This window comes from Eumetopias jubatus, unplaced genomic scaffold (genome assembly GCF_037043125.1).
Source record: "Eumetopias jubatus isolate StellerSeaLion01/CBP00866 unplaced genomic scaffold, mEumJub1_p1.0 scaffold_3, whole genome shotgun sequence".
NCBI classification, from domain to species: Eukaryota; Metazoa; Chordata; class Mammalia; order Carnivora; family Otariidae; genus Eumetopias; species Eumetopias jubatus.
This window is the reverse complement of record NW_028274809.1, coordinates 62,750,527-62,772,612: the sequence shown is the minus strand read 5'-3', so window position 1 is coordinate 62,772,612 and position 22,086 is coordinate 62,750,527. Positions and strand designations below refer to the sequence as shown.

Here is a 22,086-nt window from a genome sequence, read left to right as displayed (position 1 = left end):
TTTATGTATTTGACAGTCTCTAGAATTAAAATAAACAATGATCAATTATGGGAAAAGGGAAGTGGAAACTGGTCAGAGAGGAACAGAGATGTGGAGAAAGATAATTTTATAATTTAGAATTTCTGAACATATGAATTTATTATCCTTTCAAAAGTAAATACATTTTAATTGTTAAAAATCAGCTGTACCAAAAAGTTAGTAAAGAGCAAATCAGGTATGTCTACACAAAAATAACCTGGAAATGGGCCATTTATTATTTCTATGAGCAGATATATTTCAGAAGGCCACCAAAGGAACTTCAAGATCATGTGAGAAAAAAACAATTGGAAAAAAGGAACAAAGATCTTCTTATCCAGAAATGCATGGTGACAAAATGGTGGGGGTGGGGGGTATCATTTTTTAACAGATTTTCCCCATGACTTTTCAGTACTACAGTACTTAGATTAATTCCAACAAAACACCCAGAATGAGTGCATTCCCCAAAATTCCAATCCAAATTTCAGAGGTCCATTTTCAGTCACTCCTAAATTTTTCATAAACAATGCCAAAATTATTTCTACAGATACTTGTCACCCATGTTTGTGGTAAATTAATTAAAAATTTAAATGTCCAAGTAACCCAAGATAGGCAAAAAGTGTATTCCACAATCAAATGTGGTAGCTGACACAAAAGCTCTGACACAAAGTGTACAAGCAGCCAATTAAAAAAACAAAAAACAGTGACTAATGGTCATGATTAATCCATAAATTTGTCCTAATAATCAAAATACAAAATTAATGTGGACCCATTCTTCCAGCAGCAAGGCCCGCTCCTAATTTGTGATGATAAAACCCTGCTATCCACATAAATGCTGGTATTTCTTTTGTCATTTGCTATGGAAGGAGGATATTCATCGTTAAGTTTCCTGTTCAGAGATATGGCAAGTGTCCTTAATTTACTTACAGGAAGTATTAGCTTTACAATGCCGTTGATGCTCCAAGACATACCCTTCTGCACAGTGGCACTGGTGATGGCCAACTCGGTCTTCACACATCTGGTCACAAACTCCCCATATCTGGCAATCATTAAAATCTGCCATATGAGAAATAAACATTTGTAATCATGTTTACCAGCATTTTTTAGGCACACCCTGACCAAAATCTTGGACCAGCTATACAAGAATATGGTGAGGCCCATATCTAAATAAGTACCCTCTGGAGGTAGCACAGATTCTAGGCATACAATAAAAAATAGGAATTCAGAACAGGCATCTTGATACTACAGAAAATCCAAAAGCATTTAAACAGTTTTTTTTTTAATCTACACAAAGGATAATTTTATAGAAGATGCACAGCACTGCTTAGATTCACAGCCCCGTGGTATTGCATTTAATTTATTAATGTTGGTTTACCATCTGAATTTTGGTGTAAGTTCTTCCCTTCAAAACTGTGCTTTCCAGTATAGTAGGCACTAGCCCGCTATGGCTTCTTAAATTTATATTTAGATTAATTAAAATGAAATAAAATTAGTAATTCAGTTTCTTAAGTCTTGCCACATTTCAAGTGATTAATAGCTACATGGGCTCAGTGGTTACCACACTGGAAATGTAGATATAGCACATTTCCACCACCGCAGAAAGTTCTACTGGACAGTGCTATAGCAGAATAAAGTAAGACCTGCCTTATATCCAATCCCTCAAAAAGACACAAAACTGTAACTTGAATAAAGTATTTGGGAAGATCCATTTACCCAGCTGCCTTTCCTCTGATGTCAAAAATTATAACCAAAATTAAATTTAAATTAGTCTTAAGACATGAAAAATATCTTCTCCTTATTCATTAACTTAGTATTCATTCATTTAACAAGTGTTCATCACATGACAGAGCTGTTTATTGTCACCGTAGTCCTAGTTCTACTGTGTAAAAAGAGATTCAATGAAATTGACATATAAACAATACAACACGGGAGGAAGGGAGTGGGTAGAACAACACAAGATATAAAGCATCTTTCTCAAAGACTGTACAGTTTAAGGGGCATAAAAATTGTCCTATCTTGGTAGATTGGTGCCAAATATTTCATTGACCCTCCAAGTTCACATCCACACTTCACCCTCCTTCACCCTGTGCACTTCCCTGGGAGGAAAACCGTCAAAGCCCATACCAACAGGTTCTCAGTAAATTATAATTTCTGAAAGCATTGGACCCTCAGGTCTAGAATTCTCCACATTACTTGGATCTGATTACACTTGCAGCAAATATCAGAGTTGGGGCTCAGGTTCTACCATAACATCTCACAACTCCCCAGTTACAAAGCTCGAGAACGTCCTGGGAATCAAGCTAATGTTTCCAATTTTCCCTCAAGACCAAATATAACAACACGGGCCTGCAAATCTTTCTTTCCAAGAACTGTGACTAACCAAAGAAAAAAATTAATCCAATTTGGACATGACAAGGTGAAAGGCATGTGGGTATGAATAAAAGGCCTTTCATGATTTATCTCTTCTGTGTCCTTGCCTCAGCCCCGAGACAGCACCACCTGAGGCTTCGCCTCAGGAGAAATGAAAAGTACAGGATATTCGCCCTCAAATACCCAGAATGTCATGACCTCATTTTGAATGCAAGACCGATGAGAATATGCTTAAGGGTCTGGAGTCATCCCGGGAGCAGGAGTTCTGATGTCAAACAGAAGAAAACCAAAGGTGAAGAAGTCATAACTAGGAATTCGTGGGTGTGAATGCCCTTCCTATCACCTGGGCTACAAACGCTTTAACGTTTGAATGAGTGTATAAAATCACTGTCACTTTTAATGACTGAATTATAGTCTCCATGACGGAGGAAAATTAAGGCTAATTAATATCCATCATTAACCAAAGTGAAAACCAGAAAAATGAAAGTAGACTTGAGGCGTTCCATGAGAATAGAAAAGTAGTGGAAACTGTATAAATCCCTAAAACACTCCTTTATAATACCGCCTCCCACCACATTACCTTTATCTATTTTTCTTGCCTTTTCATTCTTTGTTGCCCCATACCAACAGATCCTGCTTTGAAAATAGTTCAAAAACTCCTTTTTAGCTTAGACCCCCTTGGACACCCTCTGATCCCTCTGGCTGTCTGAAATCCCACCATGCTGAATGACCTCCCTGCCCTAACTCTGCACCACGATGTCATTCTGTCGCCAAACAGCATGTCCCGTCAATCAGAAACAAAAACCCTGGGTAAACTGCTTCAGCACGCCTCAGAGGCTCCAGAGCCAGGTCAAGACTACCAGGGGCAGATGAATGGTAGAAGGACACAAGATTTCGTGTCGGGATTACTCAATTTTATTCTTGATTACCACTGAGGCATTCACTGGGGAGCCATGTCTAAGATGATAAATGTTGCATAGGTTTCCAACACCTGAAGCCATGCAGAGTATCACAGCCATACAGAGAGTATTTGTTGAATTGAAATGCTTGAAAGAACAAACAAAAACAATTTCCCTAAAAGCTCAGCTGAAACAAGTGTAACCGGTTGTATAATGTCACGTATTAAAATTAACGAGTTCTCTTTAAAAAGAGCAAAGTATCTTCTGTGAAATAAATTTTAACCCATCTTCAAAACTCAGGGGCAAAGAACACATCCTTGAAAAACAGGGAAGATCACAGAAAAGATCTCTATAGGTGGCAGGGGGCCTAACACAAAAGCCCTCAACTGCAGACTTTTGAGCTCATCTCCAAATGAAGTTATCTGTATTAACGTCCCAGGCACATACTGCAGGGATTAAAAATGTTCATCATGGAATTTAAAAACTAGTGATGCAGTTATCAGCCCACACCACTTCTAGTGTGAATTGGCCGTGTTCTATACATCCTGAAATTATCTTGTGCCACAGCATAATATTGGAATTTTCTATATTACATTTATTAATAGGCTCAATGTAAAAAACCTTATAATGACAGCTTTTCATTTATTTCAGACTGCAAAACAAAGTGGCCCAGAGCTCTGACGTACAAGTAGCCCTAGACACTTGGAAATATAACTCAAAGCTCAACACAAACTTAGACATTGGGGGAAAAAAGTGTTGGAAAATGTGCTATCTAAATGCTAGAGTGCCCAAAAAAGGGGAGGGGGAGCCTAAGAACAGGTTGTCAGGCATCACAAGACTAAACTAGGGATTCTGAAAGAGCAATCACTTTACTGAAAGACTTCACGGCCTATCAAGTTCCAAATGCAAGGCAGCCCAGCCCCATCTCCTCTTTGGGGGTTGAGAGAGGAAAAAAAGAGAAGCTGATGAAATACTGAGAATGTGGCTTCTGGTATTTCTATTGGAATTCCTTTTCTACTGAGAGAAAGGAGAAATGCCTAGAGAACTAAAAGACTGGAAATCGAATTGGCAGCTGGGTGGCAATAAGAGGGGGCGGAGAGGAATGGTGGAGGAGCCTGACATTTGCCAAAGACAAAGGAGCAGGCTCACACCCACGGATGAGCACCACTCTGAAGAAAAGGGGACGCTGCCTTTGCAGCAATGCCAGGCAGCACTGCCAGGGGTTCCAAAGTCAGAAAACCACCTAACAATTGAGGATGTTCATGTGAAAAATATTTTAAAATCATTTGAATGCGTCCCCAATGTGACGATGGTGATTATAATGATAATGTTGGTAATAATAAAACACAAAAAGTGTCCTGATTTCATTTTTTTTTAAGATTTTATTTATTTATTCATGAGAGACAGAGGGGGAGAGAGAGAGAGAGAGAAGCAGAGGGAGAAGCAGGCTCCCAAGGAGCAGGGAGCCCGATGCGGGACTCGATCCCAGGACCCTGGGATCATAACCTGAGCCGAAGGCAGACGCTTAACCATCTGAGCCACCCAGGTGCCCCTGTCCTGATTTCATTTAATGCCTGTTGCAGATCACACTCTTTTATTTATAGAAGCTTTCAAACGATTAGAAATTTGGGGGCTTCCTTAAGTAATTCAGAATTGTCTCTGAGACTTCAGAATCTCTTGGGGTGACTTGCATAAAGCACATGTCATGTGTCATATTCATGTCTTGTCGTGTGACATGTCTTATATCCAATAAGTAACTAAACTGTTACTTAAGAGGAGCAATCAGATAGTGGGCAAACTTTGGGGCATGGTCCCGATACCAGAAACCTAAAATTACCTTCTAAAATTACCAAGGACAACCTCACTTGGATTGCTTTACTGGATATAAAAATCTTGTTTTTCTTGGCATATGACACATAAATGAGCCCCATTATTATGGTTCTCAATAACACTGAGGAATAGACTGTCTCAAAAGTTCCAAATTTGTAAACCAAATTTGTGGCATTAAACTTTTTTCTGGCTGTGAATAGTTATTTAAGATCAACCATGTTTGATAATCAAGTTGGAAGCCACGAGCTGAGACTAAAGACTGAGTAACTTCATTAGATTTATCCAAATTCAATACTGTTGACCAAATTGTATTAATATTTTGGAAATTACTTCAGAAGAAGCACTTTTGTAAAAAGTATTATGTATGCCTTGTCTTTTTTATTCAGAAAGCCCTGAAGAATCTATTTCTAAGGAATATCAAAAGAACACAAATATCCTGGGAAAAATCTGAATCATCTATATTTTGGAGATCTAGATGATTACCAAACTTAATTTTTTAAAGGATTTATCTATCTTTCTATCTTAGAGAGAGAGCTTGAGTGGGGGGGAGAGAAAAATCTCAATCAGACTCCGCACTGAGTGCAGAGCCCCGATGCTCAGGCTTGATCCCATGACCCCAAGACCCGAGGTGAGACCAAGAGTCCACCACTTAACCAACTACACCACCCAGACACCCCTACCAAATTTAATTTTAGTGAATCATTACAGCTGCCTTCCAGATGCCTTTTTGCCAACACCAGTAAAAACAAAGTTGTTGTTATTTTGTTTTTTAAAACCCCTTTGGACACTTTCTGCTAATAGGTTTATTGCTTATGTATCAAAAATCAGAAAGAAGGAGGGGCACCTGGGTGGCTCAGTCAGTCAAAAGTCTGACTCTTGATTTCAGCTCAGGTCATGATCTCAGGGTCGTGAGATCAAGCCCCACGTCCAGCTCGCACTGGGCGTGGAGTCTGCTTAAGATTCTCTCTCGCCCTCTCCCTCTGCCCCCCCCCATCTCTTAAAAAAATCAGAAAGAAGGAAAAAGAAATCAGAACATTAAAAATTCATTTTTCAAATCCTAAAAACTGAAAATTGATACTTGGCCATAGTAGTCTCCCATCATAAGATTCCATCCTAATCACAGAAGGATGCAAAGCTGGCTCACATCAGAATCAAAAATTTCCTAGTGGGAGAAATCATTCTTATAATTCAGCTAAGAGAGATGTGAGAAATATTTGGTGCACCAGCATCTAGTTCAATGCCAGCCAAATGAAGGAAAATGACAGTGTCTGTCCTTGAACAAAGCTTCAAGAAACTTCAATAGAGGTGAAAATAAATGGAATTAACAACCAGCCTGGCATGGGCACTGACTGGTCACTGTGGTCAGCGGGGCAGAGAGCTGATGATCCTCTGCTGTTTGGTGACCACTCTTTAGTTGCTGGATCCTGAAGAGGTTTGAGATCCTCAAAAAGAAGCCAGGGGGGTCAGGGTAGGGTAGTTGATGGGTTCAGACAGCAGTTACTTACCAACCACATGGATGTATTCCAATATTGAACAACCAGTATGGCCACACCCCAACCCTGCTTCCAAATACTTAAAAAGAAAACACAAAAGACTTCGTCCTTCATCTGGCTGGAGATAGGTATCCATGGAGCTAGTCAACTCACTCAAAAGAACCACTCTTTTGCCTTGTGCACCTCACAAAAGTTTCTCTGAGTTAAAACTTCGTATTGCCCAGGTTTTCTATGGAGACTGTGTTACTCTGTTATAAAGATTGCCACTCCTATCCACAAGCACAAACACCTTGATGTCAGAGATCACAGAAGCCATGAGTGCCGCAGCACTGTGACAAAACACTAGACACTCCCACTTATCACTTACCGACACAGTTGCGGGTATTATTTTGGTCAACGATAAAACCTGGGGGACAATAACACATCCCTCCATTTGGTGACATGTGGCATTGAAACTCACAGCTCAGTAGAGAACACAGATTCACATCTAAACAGAGAAAAACACTTTGTTAAGTAAATGGTGACCTCTGGACAAGACTGATGTACCTGTAACATAAGAGCGTCTTTTATCAAACCTAAAAGCTAAGTAAGCATGTAGCAGAGGCACAGAAATTATTAGCCTTCAAGCCTTACTGCTTTATTATGCAAGAAAAGCTCAACTCGTATTTTTTAAAAATAACTCCTTTTAAAATTATAACTGTGCAAGTATAAGTCATCTTAAGTGCTGTTTACAGAAAAATCAGGTCGTAAGTCTATCTTTTTGTCTACATAATAGAGAAAGTCAAGAATTCTCAAGTGACTGGAATGAGAATAACATTAGGGGCGCCTGGATGGCTCAGTCGGTTGAGGGTCTGCCTTCGGCTCGAGTCGTGGTCCCAGGGTCCTGGGATCGAGCCCTGGGTCGGGCTCCCCGCTCAGCAGACAGCCTGCTTCTCCCTCTCCCTCTGCCTGCCGCTCTGCCTATCTGTGCTCTCTCTATCTCTCTGTCAAATAAATAAATAAAGTCTTAAAAAAAAATGTTAACCATGGCAACTTCTAAACAACTACTAGGTAATTTATAGAGCACACTACTGATGAAGTCAAGGTCATAAATTGTATTCCCTTACAGGACAGTCAATTGTCCACAAAGTTGATAGAGTAATGGTGGGGGGGGGGGCACCTGGGTGGCTCAGTTGGTTAAGCAACTGCCTTCGGCTCAGGTCATGATCCTGGAGTCCCGGGATCGAGCCCCACATCGGGCTCCCTGCTCAGCAAGGAGTCTGCTTCTCCCTCTGACCCTCCCCCCTCTCATGTGCTTTCTCTCTCTCTCTCTCTCTCTCATTCTCTCTGTCTCAAATAAATAAATAAAATCTTAAAAAAAAAAAAAGAGTAATGGTGGGGGGATATTCTACAGTCACAGAAAAAGAAAAAAGAAAAACTAATTCAAGGTACATGTCCCAGAAACCAGAAGCTTCTTTTTTGAGTATAGGCAGGTAAGACTTTTTCTTAAGTATAAGCAAGGAAATAAAATCTCCAGAACATCTTCAAAGTCATGAAAAACACCACAAATATTTTGTAGCTCCTCCCATCAAGAGATGGAGTCTGTTTCATCGATCCATTGAATCTGGACTGGCCAAATGATTTGCTTTGGCCAATAACGTATTTAGCAAACGTGACCTAAGAAGAGATTTAAAAGAGCTTGCACACTAGGGTTCACCTTTTCTACTATCATGTGGAAAAATACTAGCCTGAGCTTTTATTGCAACATCCTCAACACATGAGTGAGCTGGTCCAGGCCGCAAGAACTTCCTAGCCAACCCACAGCACTATGAGAAATAATAAATATTTGTTTGTGTAAGCCACTAAGCCTTGGGATAGTTGTGCAAACACTGATATTCCCTGTATTTGGGACTCTATTATAGAAAAACAGAAACATCTTTATTTGAAAGCTACCCAGATAAATTTCCATACTCACCACAGTATCGCCCTTTGGTGCTATTGTTTTCGTCTTCTCCTCCTGGACAATCTAAAGTCCCATCACAAACATTTACAACTGGGATGCATTTTCCAGATTCTGGACAAGCCCATTCTCCTGGGTAGCATTCACGAACATGGTGACTACTGCTTTCTGCAGGGGAGGAGTAAAAGAATCATAGGCCACATGAGAGGTGGAGCCAGGTGGAGTCTTTTTAATCCATAGGTAAGAGGGAATACAGATCAGGTGGACAAGAGAAATCTACAAATGACCTAAACTGGTATTTTTTTTAATTTAATTTAATTTTATTGTTTTATGTTAGTCACAATACAGTACATCATTAGTTTCTGATGTAGTGTTCTATGATTCATTGTTTGCGTATAACACCCAGTGCTCCATGCAGTACGTGCCCTCCTTAATACCCATCACCGGGCTAACCCATTCCCCCCACCCCCCCCAAAACCCTCAGTTTGTTTCTTAGAGTCCTAGTTCGTCTCCCCCTCCGATTCCCCCCCTTCATTTTTCCCTTCTCCTAATGTCCTCCATTGCTATTCCTTATGTTCCACAAGTAAGTGAAACCATATGATAACTGACTTTCTCTGCTTGACTTATTTAACTTTAGCATAATTTCCTCCAGTCCCAACCATGTTGATGTAAAAGTTGGGTTTTCATCCTTTATGATGGCTGATAATATTCCATTGTATATATGGACCACATCACATCTTCTTTATCCATTTGTCTGTTGAAGGTCATCTCGGCTCTTTCCACAGTTTGGCTATTGTGGACATTGCTGCTATGAACATTGTGGTGCATATGGCCCTTCCTTTCCCTACATCTGTGTCTTTGGGGTACCCAGTAGTGCAATTGCTAGGTCATAGGGTAGCTTTATCTTTAATTTTTTGAGGAACCTCCACACTGTTTTCCAAAGTGGCTGTACAACTTGCATTCCCACCAACAACTGGTAATGTCTAACACTACTACTGGCCTTTTATTGGGATTCTAAGAAGTGACAAATGGAATTATTTAAGTTCCATTCTTTCTAAGGTAGGTAGTCCTCAGCCTGGTTATAAGAGTAAGAAGAGACATAGGCCTGAATTATCAAACAAACTAGATTAATAACCCCTAGAAGAAAATTCCATTATTTAAATCATGAATTACAGAACTAGATAATACCAAGAGTCCTAAGTTTTTACTCTGTTTTTGTCCTTTTTTCGGGGGGGGGGGTGCTATTTAATTTTTTTTTTCCTTTAGTGAAATGTCAACAATGTAAGAAAACCTATGACTGAACTGTAGGGAGACTACTTCTTGGAACACCAAAACCAATGGCTCTTCCCCAAGCATCGCTCTTACTATACTTGCTTTACAGTGTGGGTGTTAGGAACTTCTGAACTGTTGGGAGTACTACTGGTGAAGGAGGTGGTATTACTGGAATTTCCTTCTCAGAGACTCTTGAAACAATTCCCTGGGTAGAAGCCCTTCCTGCAACTACCAATCCCTACTTCTTTCTCACATGTTCCCCAGGTGGCCTCTCTTCTACCACTGGATGTCAGTGACCCATGTGGTTGAAAATCCGAATTTAAAAACAAAAAACTGAACTCTTACCAAGGTGCAAAGTCATTTTTAAAGGTTATAAGGTCAAGGCAAATCACATTTCCCCCTACTTCCCTTCCTTCCCCACCCTACTTCTTTTATACAAATAAACCTAGTTAAAATAAGCAGTCTCCAAAGGAAAAAGTCAGCATGTGTTACAGAAGGGGGACAGACTGCCCCACCCATTTTACTTTAATGATAAGAGGGAAGAGATTATAATTTATACTCTATTTGAGTTCAGTGTCTTTTTTAAGAAAAGCTAGTGAAGTCACCTCCTTCTTCCCCCACCAAGTTAATTAACACGCAGCCAATCCCGAGACATGCTGGTCACACAGATAATTTCTAACAAGGGAAGTTAGGAATACAAGTTCTGGAAAACACTTTTAAGAAAATGCTTTCCAGGGACGCCTGGGTGGCTCAGTCAGTTAAGCGTCTGCCTTCAGCTCAGGTCATGATTCCAGGGTCCTGGGACTGAGCCCCACATCGGGCTCCCTGCTCTCCCTCTCTCTCTGACAAATAAATAAAAAATACATTTTTAAAAAAGAAAAGAAAATGCTTTTCATTCAGAATCTCTTCCCCTCCTTACCGCATCCGTTTTCATCGCTGTTATCCTTACAGTCATTCTCTCCATCACAAACCAAGTTTTGACTAATGCAGTAGCCGCTGTGGCAAGTGAACTGGTTGCCTCTGCAGGTCTCATAGGCTGGAAGGAAACAACAGCTGCACTCCACAGACACAAATCATTTGGGAAAAATCAAAGAGTTCGCCTCACTGCCTAAACTTCTGTCAAGTATCTTGACAAAAAAAAAAAAAAAAAAAAATACAGGAAAGAAAATGGGGAAGAGAAGGAAAAAAGAGGAGAAAAGGAAGAAAACATAGGAGCAGCTTTGGGTCAAGGAAATGAAGTCAGGTGCCAGTCCATGTTTCTCGAGATTACAAACAAGGCACTTTGCTGTAGGTTGACACAGAACAAAGAATGCAGACTGATAAAGGTGCTACAGGCATGGCAATGTCCAACATGCCCTTACTTTATCACAAGCACTGAAACTGCGCTCCAGGACCAAATGATTCTGAGTCACCCGTTCCATGTTGCCACATTCTCTTTAATACAGTCACTGAAATAAGCCCAGGGGCCAGCAGGGAAATCAGGCATGGCTCATAGAAAGTTAGGGTGATACCCAAAATACTTAACAAGGCATAGGTGCCAACCAATCAAAACGGGTGTGGTAACAAATCGTAACATTCGAGCAAATAAATGACCACAAAAAGGTGCCAACTGATTTTGTGAAATTAGTTAAAACTCTCTCACAGAGACTTCAAACTACATATTCCAATGAAATGAGTTGGCAACAATGAGAGACGGGTTACATTGCAGGCAACGACTTGGGGGGGAAAAAAAAGGAGGGTCAGAGTTAAAAAGCGGAGGCAACGAAAGCCATCTGCACCACACTGACTTTCCTATGCCCCCAATTTCAATGTAAGAAATTTCCAAGTAAAGAAGAGAGCTGGGACCACTGCTATTAGGGAACTTCCCCTCCCTTCAAAGCCCTTCTCTCAGTCTTCTATCAAGGTTATCAGACCCATTCCTGAGGATGGGTAATTTGAGAGCCGAGTGACACAATTCACCCTGTCCCCTTATAGCCTAAGAGAAAACAAATGCACACTGTCCATCAGCAATCCTTCAACTCTACACAGATCCTTGGATGATAAAAGAGGCGAGGTCTAGCTTCACTGATGAAGCTCATGCCATGGGCCCTAAATGATCTTCGGGCTCCATCTGCCATCAGACATAGTGACCCTTTTATTTGAAAAGAGTGGTACATTTGTCAGAAAACAACTACAACAACACTCCCAGCAACCTGACCCAGCATAAAGAAGTCACCGTACTGCAAGAATGTTCATCACTGCCGTCTTCACAATCAGGGTAATGGTCGCAGACGTAAGCATGAGGGAGGCACAGCCCATTGTCACACTGGAACTCATGGTGTGAACATACCTTAGCTGCGACACAAGGGTAGCAAGGGAAAGCAAAAAGAGAAGTTCAGTTCCACTGCAGCCATTTAATTTCACAGGAAGATTCTGTCTCAAGTTTGAAAAGAGATTTTTATTATGCAGCAGCATGCTGGTAAATGTTTAACAACCAATTCTCCCGGAACAAAAAGGCCCTGACTTGGAGTGTTTGCCAATTTCCATGGTGCAAATACTCCCACAGTGGCTGACTTCAAGCTCCCAACATGAATTCACTGAACACAAAATTCAGGAAGAGGTTGCGTGATCGGCCAGTATACATGAGCCTCAGCACACCACCGCACATCTTATACACATTACTTACTGCAATTGTTTTCATCAGAGAAGTCTCTGCAGTCAACTTTCCCATCACATTTCTGACTGCCGTTATAGCAAGCTCCGTTGGCGCAAGTGAGCTGTTCACATGCTGGGTATTCTAAAAGAATGGACATTGCACACAAATCTTAAATTAAGACATTCCTTCTGCAAACACTACTTAAGTGACTGCTACATGCTAGACACTAAATGCTGAGTATACACTGACCACGTCTCTTTTGCAAATGACAAACTGGGTGGTATACTAATGTGGGGAGCATAGCGTTCTAGGAGAATGCATAGTCGGGGGAGTTTGGAGCCCAGGGAAGTCTCCCTGAAGAAGTGACCTATGAGCTCAGAGCTGAAGAATGAGAAGGAATTTAACTTATTTCAAAACGGAACCCTCTTTTACATAATACAGATAACATCCCAGGAAGCCAGTATACCACCACACGTGCTGTGAGAAATGAAGCACTGTTTCTTTTGCTAGAGGGCTGTAGAAAGAAAACAGGCTTGTAAGTCAGGAGTGCTGGGACCTGGGGCACCATTCGGTAGCTATTTACTCTTACTCAAACCGCTTATCCTCTCAGTTACTTCTTTATACATACATTTGGGTAATTCACTTCACAGGGTAGAGGGATCTCAAAAGACCATGTCTACTAAAGCACTCTGAAAAGCACAATGTTCTCGACAAGCATAAATAACTGTTACCACATTATACACATATGCTACCAACCAGATGCTTCACTCTGGTTTTCTAAGTCGCGGTGGAAAAATCAGGATGTCCCTTTCAAGTCCCTCCCCTCTGCGTCCCCAGACTTGAAATGCGTGTCTTTCATGTTCCCAAATGAAGGCTTCATTCTGTTGGTTATCTGTTTCCCCACCACACAATGATACCCTCTAAGATCTAGGATCCTGCCTTACCCACTTTTTGAGGTTTCACAGACATGGATGGATAATTCCTTGGATAGTCCCAAAGACTCCTTCATGTAGGAGCAGGGCATGAAATTCTGTGCTGAAAATATATTAAACTTGTACTGTGTTAACAACTCACATTTTAATAAAAGATGGACTCTCAAATGATACTTTTCCATCTTTTGTACAGTGAAAGAAGAAGCCCAATTATTCTCATCTCCAGAAGTTCAAAACTGGACTATTAAGTGTCTTTAAATACCTAAATTGCCAGTTATAGTTAATCAATCATATACTGAATCTGAATCGTCCTCCTTGATTACCTAAACAGAACTATGGCATGGAACTTTCTTGCTCCAAATAAAGTCATTAGCAGAGAAAAAAATCTTAAAAATCTTTAGGCACTCGTATGTATATTTGGGGGAAGTTCCCAATTGTGGGGGAGCAAACATGTACATTTGGAATGTGGAGGAAGTAAGGAAAGGAGAGGGAAGAGGTGGTGTGATCAAGTGTGTTCTTGCTTTTTGTGCCAGCTAAACTTCAGAGGTCTGGGGCTAATTAATAGTTACTTGTCAATCTTGCCATTAAGACAAAACCAATTCAGATTTTAAATTTTTTCTGAATTTTATTTTTTAAAAGTCCAAAAACCAGCTAGTGCTGAGGGTGATTGCTGTCTTTTCATCAATGAGATGGTATGCATTACAAATGTGCTTCAAAGGGTCACACAACTCTGTTTATGAATTCTCACTTCAAGAGATGCAAGAGGCCAGTTGAGTCTGGCCAGCAGCTCCCCTCCCCCATGAGCCAGATAGCTCCTAGAGTCACTATGTTGTGTAGCCTTTAAAGTGCAGCAGCAAGCAGGAAAGAGATCTTAGAAAACCCTGTCTTTGCAGTCGATAAGGTATCTGTGTGGAGGCAAATTTATTTGAGTGTAGACGGTGACTACCTCCCTTGGAGTGATTACGGTAGATACGAAGGATCTGGGACAAATATACAAAGCGGATCACTTGTTCTCCCCATTCTGCTTTTTGAAAGCCAGTGCCATAAAACTGAGAAGAGAAGAACTACAACAGTTTCCACTGACAAGACTAAAAGTTTACTGACACGCCTCATCCTCCCAACAAACAACAAGGCCAGCTTCTTGTCATCAGGAAGAGTATTGTTATAGTCAGAGGTCAGCAGTTAAGACACCCGGAATGAGGAATGAACAGCTTTCTTGTCTCCATCCACGCTGATAATGAATCTCTTCTCAATCAGCCAAGGACCTACCTCAACTCCCACAAGCCTTCTGGTCTCTGCTGTGCGTAGTTAACTGAGGTATATGCCCACAGGAAATGCTGCGTGGAGCTACCTGACTCCACTGAATACTGAAAATGTTTGGAAATCTCCAAAGGGTTCACAGAGGAAATGGTTCACCCACACAGAGGAAATGGTTCCAAATCATTTACACTGAGCAAAATAAGAAATGACAGATTCTATTCCCCTTAAAGATTTCGATTACCAAAAAGGTTAATGAGTTTTGATCTACCCCAGGAAACAAGAAGTCACAATACTCTGGGACTGGGAGATACCTAAAATCTTTTATGGTTTATTTGCTGAGCGGGTCAGAGTCTATAACCTTGTAAACTTTTTCCCATGGAGCAAATCCATCATGTAGGTGAAATGTCCCGCAAGATTTTAAGTAAAGAGAAAGTATAACAGAAGAGATAATACACACACACACACACACACACACACACACACACACACACACCCCAGAGGAACTTGCCCTTCTAAGTTTTGTCTTAATGGCAAGATTGACAAGTAACTATTAATTAGAGCCCCAGACCTCTGAAGTTTAGCTGGCACAAAAAGCAAGAACACACTTGATCACACCACCTCTTCCCTCTCCTTCCTTACTTCCTCCACATTCCAAAAGTACGTTTGCTCCCCCACAATTGGGAACTTCCCCCAAATATACATACGAGTGCTTAAAGATTTTTAAGATTTTTTCCTGCTAATGACTTTATTTGGAGCAAGAAATTTCCATGCCATAGTTCTGTTTAGATAATCAAAGAGGACGAAGTATCTTGAAGACCTCGTGGACCTCCCAGAATGAAAATCATTCACAGCAGAGCAAGATACAAATATTAACACTACTCTTTATTATCTTGACAGGAAGGCTATGAATACATTCTATTCTCAGAATTTGGCAAAATGGCCAAAAAGCACATAGAAAAGAAGACAAATTGATTACAAAGAAAGGGGAGGCATCTAGAAGGTAGATTATGAAACTTAAGCTAAGACTTAAAGGAAAACAAAAAATAACTGATAGAAATCCTGCTCAAGATACCTGAGACCTTTCAAGGTCCTAGCATCATCCTTTTAAGTTATTCTGGGTCTAAGGAGCGCTAATCCTGTCAAAGAATGATTTGCCAGAAAAAAGTTTGCCAGTTTGGTATAGCTGCATGTATTACCCACAAAAATAAGCAATGACAATAATAGTCATCAATAATATATATTGAAAACTATGTGCCAGAAACCTGTCTAAGTACTCGGTGGGTATGAACTCATTTCATCCTTATAACAACCCTATGAGGTAGGTACCATTACTCTCATTTTATAGATTCTATACATGTGTCTTTCTGAGGTTAAGTAATTTTTAAAAAGGTCTTACGACCAGTAAATTGGAGAGGCAGAATTCAAATTCAGGCAATCTGGTTCCACAGTGCATGTCCCCAACACTACAGTAGATATAACTATAGGGCTATAGGGCTTATAGGGCTTCAGAATAAGTAGTGGGAAGAGGCAAAAGATTACAGAAACAAAATGAAATTGAATGAAAGGAAACAGAAACTCTTAAAAATATAGTTTAAAAAGGAAGAGAAATAACCCAAGAGAAAAAACAAAGTTTCCTTTCTTCCATTTAGTTTCCCATTCCACTTTCAGGAGTCTCAAGAGGTGAGGCCAACTCTGGATTTATGGTATATTCCACTAAGGACTTCAATCCGGTATGATCTAGGAATGAGAAACCTTATGCTGGGAAATAGCGCTTTCTGGGAGTACCAGAATAAACAAGAGAGTCAGTACCAAAAAAAAAAAAAAAAAAAAAAACCAGACCACAAAATAGCAGAGGACCCACTCTACCCCCTTCCCAGTCAAATTCAAGTCCCTGAAGTAAGTGCCATCACAGACTAGCACCGAGGAACTACAGTAATATACAAGAAGAGAAAAGCATTTTTCAAGAGAAAAGCCTCTTTTCAAAAATAATTTCAAATGGCTTTCAATAAAAGGCATATACATAATAAGATTCATAAAATGGAAATAGCAATTCAGCACCTTAGGAAGAAAAAGCAAATACAGTCATCCCAAGAGCTAGTAGAATTGGACTAACAGCAAGTGTAGGCTAAGCAGTCTTCAGGAAACTAAAGCCAAAAAAGAAAACACATTAAGTTACCTAGTTTTCCTTACCCTGCTCTCTTTGAACCACGGGACCTTATCCCTCCCAAATCCCTATCTGGTCTCTATCCACGGTGACCTGATCTACACCTAAATTAGAAATGTGTCTGAGAGGCCCCCTGCAAAGATTTTGGATCTACAGTACCTCTTTCTTCCCATGCACAGAACTACCACCAAAATCTGAAAAGTAAAGACTAACGTAGTTCTAAATTCTTAAAAAATAATAAAAATCTCACTTCAGCCCTAATGTAGGAGTAACTGAGCAACAAGACAGAAAATTGTGCACCAAATGTTCCAAGGAATAGTGCAAAGAAGTAAGGTGTCTTCCCATGGGTAAGCAAATGTTTATAATGTGCACCAGATTTAGTGGTACTGGCTCTACAAAGGAGCTATGGAGCTAGGGGTTTTCATTTGGGGTACACAGCACCTATCTCTTCCTTATAGTTATCCCCCATGACTCATCTGGGCAGAACAAACAGGTAAATTTTAACTGAAGGAAGACTACCTGCCCCATAGAATTATGAGAGTGGCCACTTTCAAACCATAACCAGAAATGGTGTGGCTCAGTTCTCCTACCGGGAACGTGGTTCTAGACAGTTGAGGACTCACTAGCAAACCATTGCTGGATGAATGTCATTATGCTAAAAGCCAGTTATCCTACAGAGTGCTACCTTCCTTTTCAATAGGATTTCATTCTATCCAACACACATTTATTGAAGTCCACCTTCCTCGATACTTTACTAAGAACTGGATAAAGAGATAAACAAAATTACAAGTGAAATAGAAATTCCCACAGCTTTTTAAAAAATGTTTTATTCGACAAATAATTAGTGCACACCTACAGGAGTATGAGGTCCTGGAGAAATGAGAAACTTCATAAAATCCCTGCTCTCATGGAACTGACATTTTCTTTGGGGGAGTGGAAGGACAGACATTAAAATAAATAGCCCGTAGAGAAAAATGTTATGGAAATACAGCAGGGTGGAATGGTAAGAGTGACGGGGGACTCACTCTCTGGGTTGAACAGGAGCCATTAGGTTTAGTAAAACGAAGGTCACTGGTGGCATTGACAGGAATGCTTTCAGGAGACTGGTGGGCAAGGGCTGTTTCCAGTGAGTTCAAGAAAGAAAAAGGAGAGGAAATGGAGGGAGGGATATTAAAGACAACTCTATGTAACTTCATTATACAAGGGGGCAAAGAAGTTCGGAAACAGCTGAGAGGGGCCGTAGGGTCTTTGAATAAATATAATGTGCTTGCTTATACGATGGCGATCTAAACAAGAAATTTTTATTTCCTGAAGGTTTCAGGGCTCCGACTTCTATCTCAACTGTTAAGAACACTAAAAAGTTACATGTGGGACGTGATATGATATAGATAAGATGGGGCCAGTCTCTCTGCTTCTGCTTTCTCACCTGGAGTACAGAGGAAAACAGTGGGAGCAAGGCTTACTGGGCAGCGTAAATGTGCAACTGAGTTTGAGGAAAAGCATGTTCTTCACAAGCCATCACAGTCCACAGAATGACTCTTTATTCCTCTGTTTCCCCGGCTGGAGTTTCAGCAATTAGATATATAAAGGCAAATGTTTGAATTCTAAAGAACAGAAAGTCAATAGAAATAAAACTTCATGGACAAAGCAGCCCCAGTTGCAAGGCAGACCAAATACTGCTGATTACCAGCAAGAAAGCCTTCATTGTAACAGGGATTTTATTTACCCTTTCTTTGGCATTCCTAAGTATCAAAAGAGAAGTACTGCAAAGCAATGATAATTAGCTATAGTTTTACTCACACCAAAATCACTCTAATATGGTACTTAACAAAAGCAAAATAATCGCTTCGCTTAACTGGAAAAATCTGTACGATTTTTGAGCAACCGAAAGTCACTGCAATATATTAACTGAATGACCCATAATTGCTGCATTGTTCTGATGTTTATCTTGGACCCTGCATGAGTGGTTTTTCCTTGATGCTAATCCCATTAGAAGTAAAATGGACTGCAGTTTTGAATCTCCTGTTCCTTGGGGGAAAAAATTAATAGACAAGCTATTTAATAGTAGGTGCATTTTATAGATGGCCAAACTGAAAAATAAAATAACTTGGGGAAAATGAACTTTTACCTGTTACACAGCTTTTTATAATATGTATGTACACACACACACTTACACATATACATATTCAGAAATAGTTCTCAAACAGGAGAATAATCAAAAATACCTTATGCATATAGGAACACAGCAGACAAAAAGACCAAACATAGTAAGAAGCTTTCATACAACACAAAATTTATCTCAAGGATAATCTTTTTAGTAGGATCTTACTATGCTTCCCTCCCTACCATCTCACCCATTCCCTTCCTTCCCTTCCCCCTGCCTCCCTGAGAAAACACTTACACACTTTTCTTTGTTCTGTAAAAGGAATGCCTGCAATAGACACAAGGTGCTCTATGTTGGAGCTCAATGTCTTGATCTGAGAAGCTTGAAAAGTTAGGGACCATAACCTAGGGATCTGATCTGACAGGCAGCACTATGAACTATAGGGTCAAGCTTCCTGATCCTTTCAAATATTTGGGGGAAAGAATTAAGTCCTTCTTTGGAGCTTTTCCAACATCATTACTAAATTTAAGTGGTTTCTAGGTGTCTAAATAATACATTTAGACCCCTTCCTATAGACAACCTTATTTCTTTTTTTTTTTTCCTGAGAAATAGAAAAATGAAAGTCACACTCATAGGCTGATCCTGCATTTGTCCACAAGTAATGATTCCCATGCATCATGACTACAGAAACAATAAAGTGTTGCTTAATCCATCATATTTTAACATTCCAATTTAAAACAACTAACAAACAGCTACTATATATCTGAAGGGACATTTAAAATAGCTAAGTATCTCTATGACTAAATGGATCTTAGCAACAATCATCAATGACTGAGTTAGACATTACGTGCCTCCTAATGGAAATACATACTTTTATATTCAAAGTATTGTTGCCCCTCCACACACACACACACACACACACACACACACACACAGAGAGAGAGAGAGAGAGAGACAGAGACAGAGAGAGAGACAGAGAGAGAGAGAGAGAGAGAGAGAAATGCTTGCATCTATCAAGCCTCTAGACTAATGTTATTCTCAATTAGAGCAGAGGAGGAAGATTTGGCTCCCAGAGGACACTTAGCCTTGTCTGGAGACATTTCTGGTTTTCATAAATGGGAGGGCTGCTGGTTTCTAGTGGACAGAGGCCAGGGATATGGTTAGACATTATACAATGCATACAGCTCCCTGCAATAATTATCTGGCCCCTAATGTCATCTGTACCAAGGTTAAGAAACCTTGCTCTAGATCTAGCTACCAATTTCCAAAAAATATAAGAGACAGACAAACATGTTAAAGGACAGTAGAGGGTGTGATGAGCAAAACTCAAGACGGTGGGAAAATCAGGATGGTAGTTTGGTTTTTTCAACAAATATATTGCAAGGAGTGAAAAACAGAAACGATAGGCAAACTTACAAATTGAAAGACAGCAACTAACTCCAATGTATAAATTTTATTTGGACTTGGATTTAAATGATACTGTAAAAAATAACAAGCCACTGGGGAAATTCTAAGAACAGCTGTTAACATTTAGGTATGGTCATGATATTGTTATGTTATGCTAGGTTTCAGCATAGATAAATATTGGAGATAAATATTGAATCACTTAAAGATAAAATTACGTGATTTGTGAGAACTGCTTCAAAATAATGGGGAGAAGAATAAAGAGCTCTAGGTAAGACAAAATTAGCCAAGACTTGGTAATTGATAATAACTTGAGTGATGAGTACAAAGGAGCTGATCATACAATTCACCTTGCTTTCGATTTTGTTTAAAATCTTCCATAGTAAAAAGCCTTAAACAATAATTTTTAAATGATAAAATAGCTAAGTAACCTTCAGGTAAAAATACTCTGTAAACTCCCATTACCAAAGAAAAGTATTCCAAGAGCATGGCCACAGGGTTTAGACCTAGGTTAAAAGCTTGGCTCCTCCACACTCCATTCCTGACAATCTTTGTAGCCCTTTTAAAGAGGAGATGGTCATCACACCCATCTTGTGGTATTAATGTAAAAATTGCATAAAATAGTGACTGGTGCCCAGTTTATGGCAGTTCCCTTTCCCATTTTCCACAAGTGTTCCAAACAAAGAGGGAAGACAAAAGGAGGCCAATCTGTCTCTCTATATTAGCACTTTCTAAAGACTTTGATCCAGGCCCTTCATCTCTTTCTTATACAAAATCTGGCTGTCGCCAGGGGATCAAAGTACAAAGAAGTATGAAGATTCTTTTCTTAACTTCCTGATTTGTTATTTTTTTATACTCCTCCATAAATAACACATAGTAACAAATAAACAAGGCACAGAGAAACAGGAAAGCATATGTCATTATCAAACGCATTTACATGTGTCAGACTCATCTCAGGACTATGAGCCCTGAAGAATCCACGACTTGTGTGATTCTAGGAGCAATTAACTATATCATCTAAATCTGGCTCTCTTTCCTCAACAAATCCTCTTCTACCTATTCCTGTACTTAAAAAAAAAAACAAATAAAAACTTGATTAAAAATCCCTGCTCAGATATTTAATAAAGCTCACTCACTTCCTTTCCTTCGTTCCTTTCTACACCAACTGCTGGTATGCTCAAACGCTGCCAGCTTTCTTCCGGAAGATCTATTGGCTAAGTCTTGGGGCAGTTGTACGGGTGACTTTAGACTTGGCTGCAGGGTGTTCACATGGAATAAATCCAAACAGTCTGTTTCAGCTGCCTTTTATTTTCCCCAAAGTAGCATTTCCTTCATTCCCATTGCATTTCCAATAAAGCACTCATTTTCATCCACTTGTAAATTAGGGATAAAGACACAGACTGTTGGCTGGTGGCACAGCCTCTGGTTCTCCCTTAAACTTGCACAAGCTAGAACTTTCTCCTTCTGTAAATAAAGTCCTTCATGAAAAGCAATCACCAGACTTGGAACCAGAAGATGGATTTAGCCACAGCACTGCCACACATTGTACAACCTTGAACAAGCCATTCTACACTTTGCAGTCTCAGTTTCTTTATTTATGAGAGTATACCAACACCTGCCCTATTGTCCTCATTGAGGAACCTAATTAAGAATAACAACCAAAATTTATATAACAATTAGCAGTTTACAAACACTATAAAATATATGATCCATCACTAGTATTAATCAAAAATATTTTCTTCGCTTGCCACAATGAAGAACCTATTGTT

General features: G+C 39.9%; 1 protein-coding gene across 1 annotated transcript in view; it reads right to left on the bottom strand.

Annotated features, from left to right (window-relative positions):
* LRP2 (LDL receptor related protein 2) overlaps positions 1–22,086 on the bottom strand; it is a 195,337-nt gene that overhangs the window by 127,954 nt on the left and 45,297 nt on the right. Inside the window, exons 5-10 of the mRNA XM_028123757.2 lie at positions 12,484–12,594; positions 12,039–12,152; positions 10,738–10,854; positions 8,562–8,714; positions 6,975–7,094; positions 943–1,071 (exon numbers count right to left, since the gene is read on the bottom strand). Coding sequence (XP_027979558.2) covers positions 943–1,071; positions 6,975–7,094; positions 8,562–8,714; positions 10,738–10,854; positions 12,039–12,152; positions 12,484–12,594 — 744 coding nt within the window. The remainder of the gene's footprint in view (positions 1–942; positions 1,072–6,974; positions 7,095–8,561; positions 8,715–10,737; positions 10,855–12,038; positions 12,153–12,483; positions 12,595–22,086) is intronic.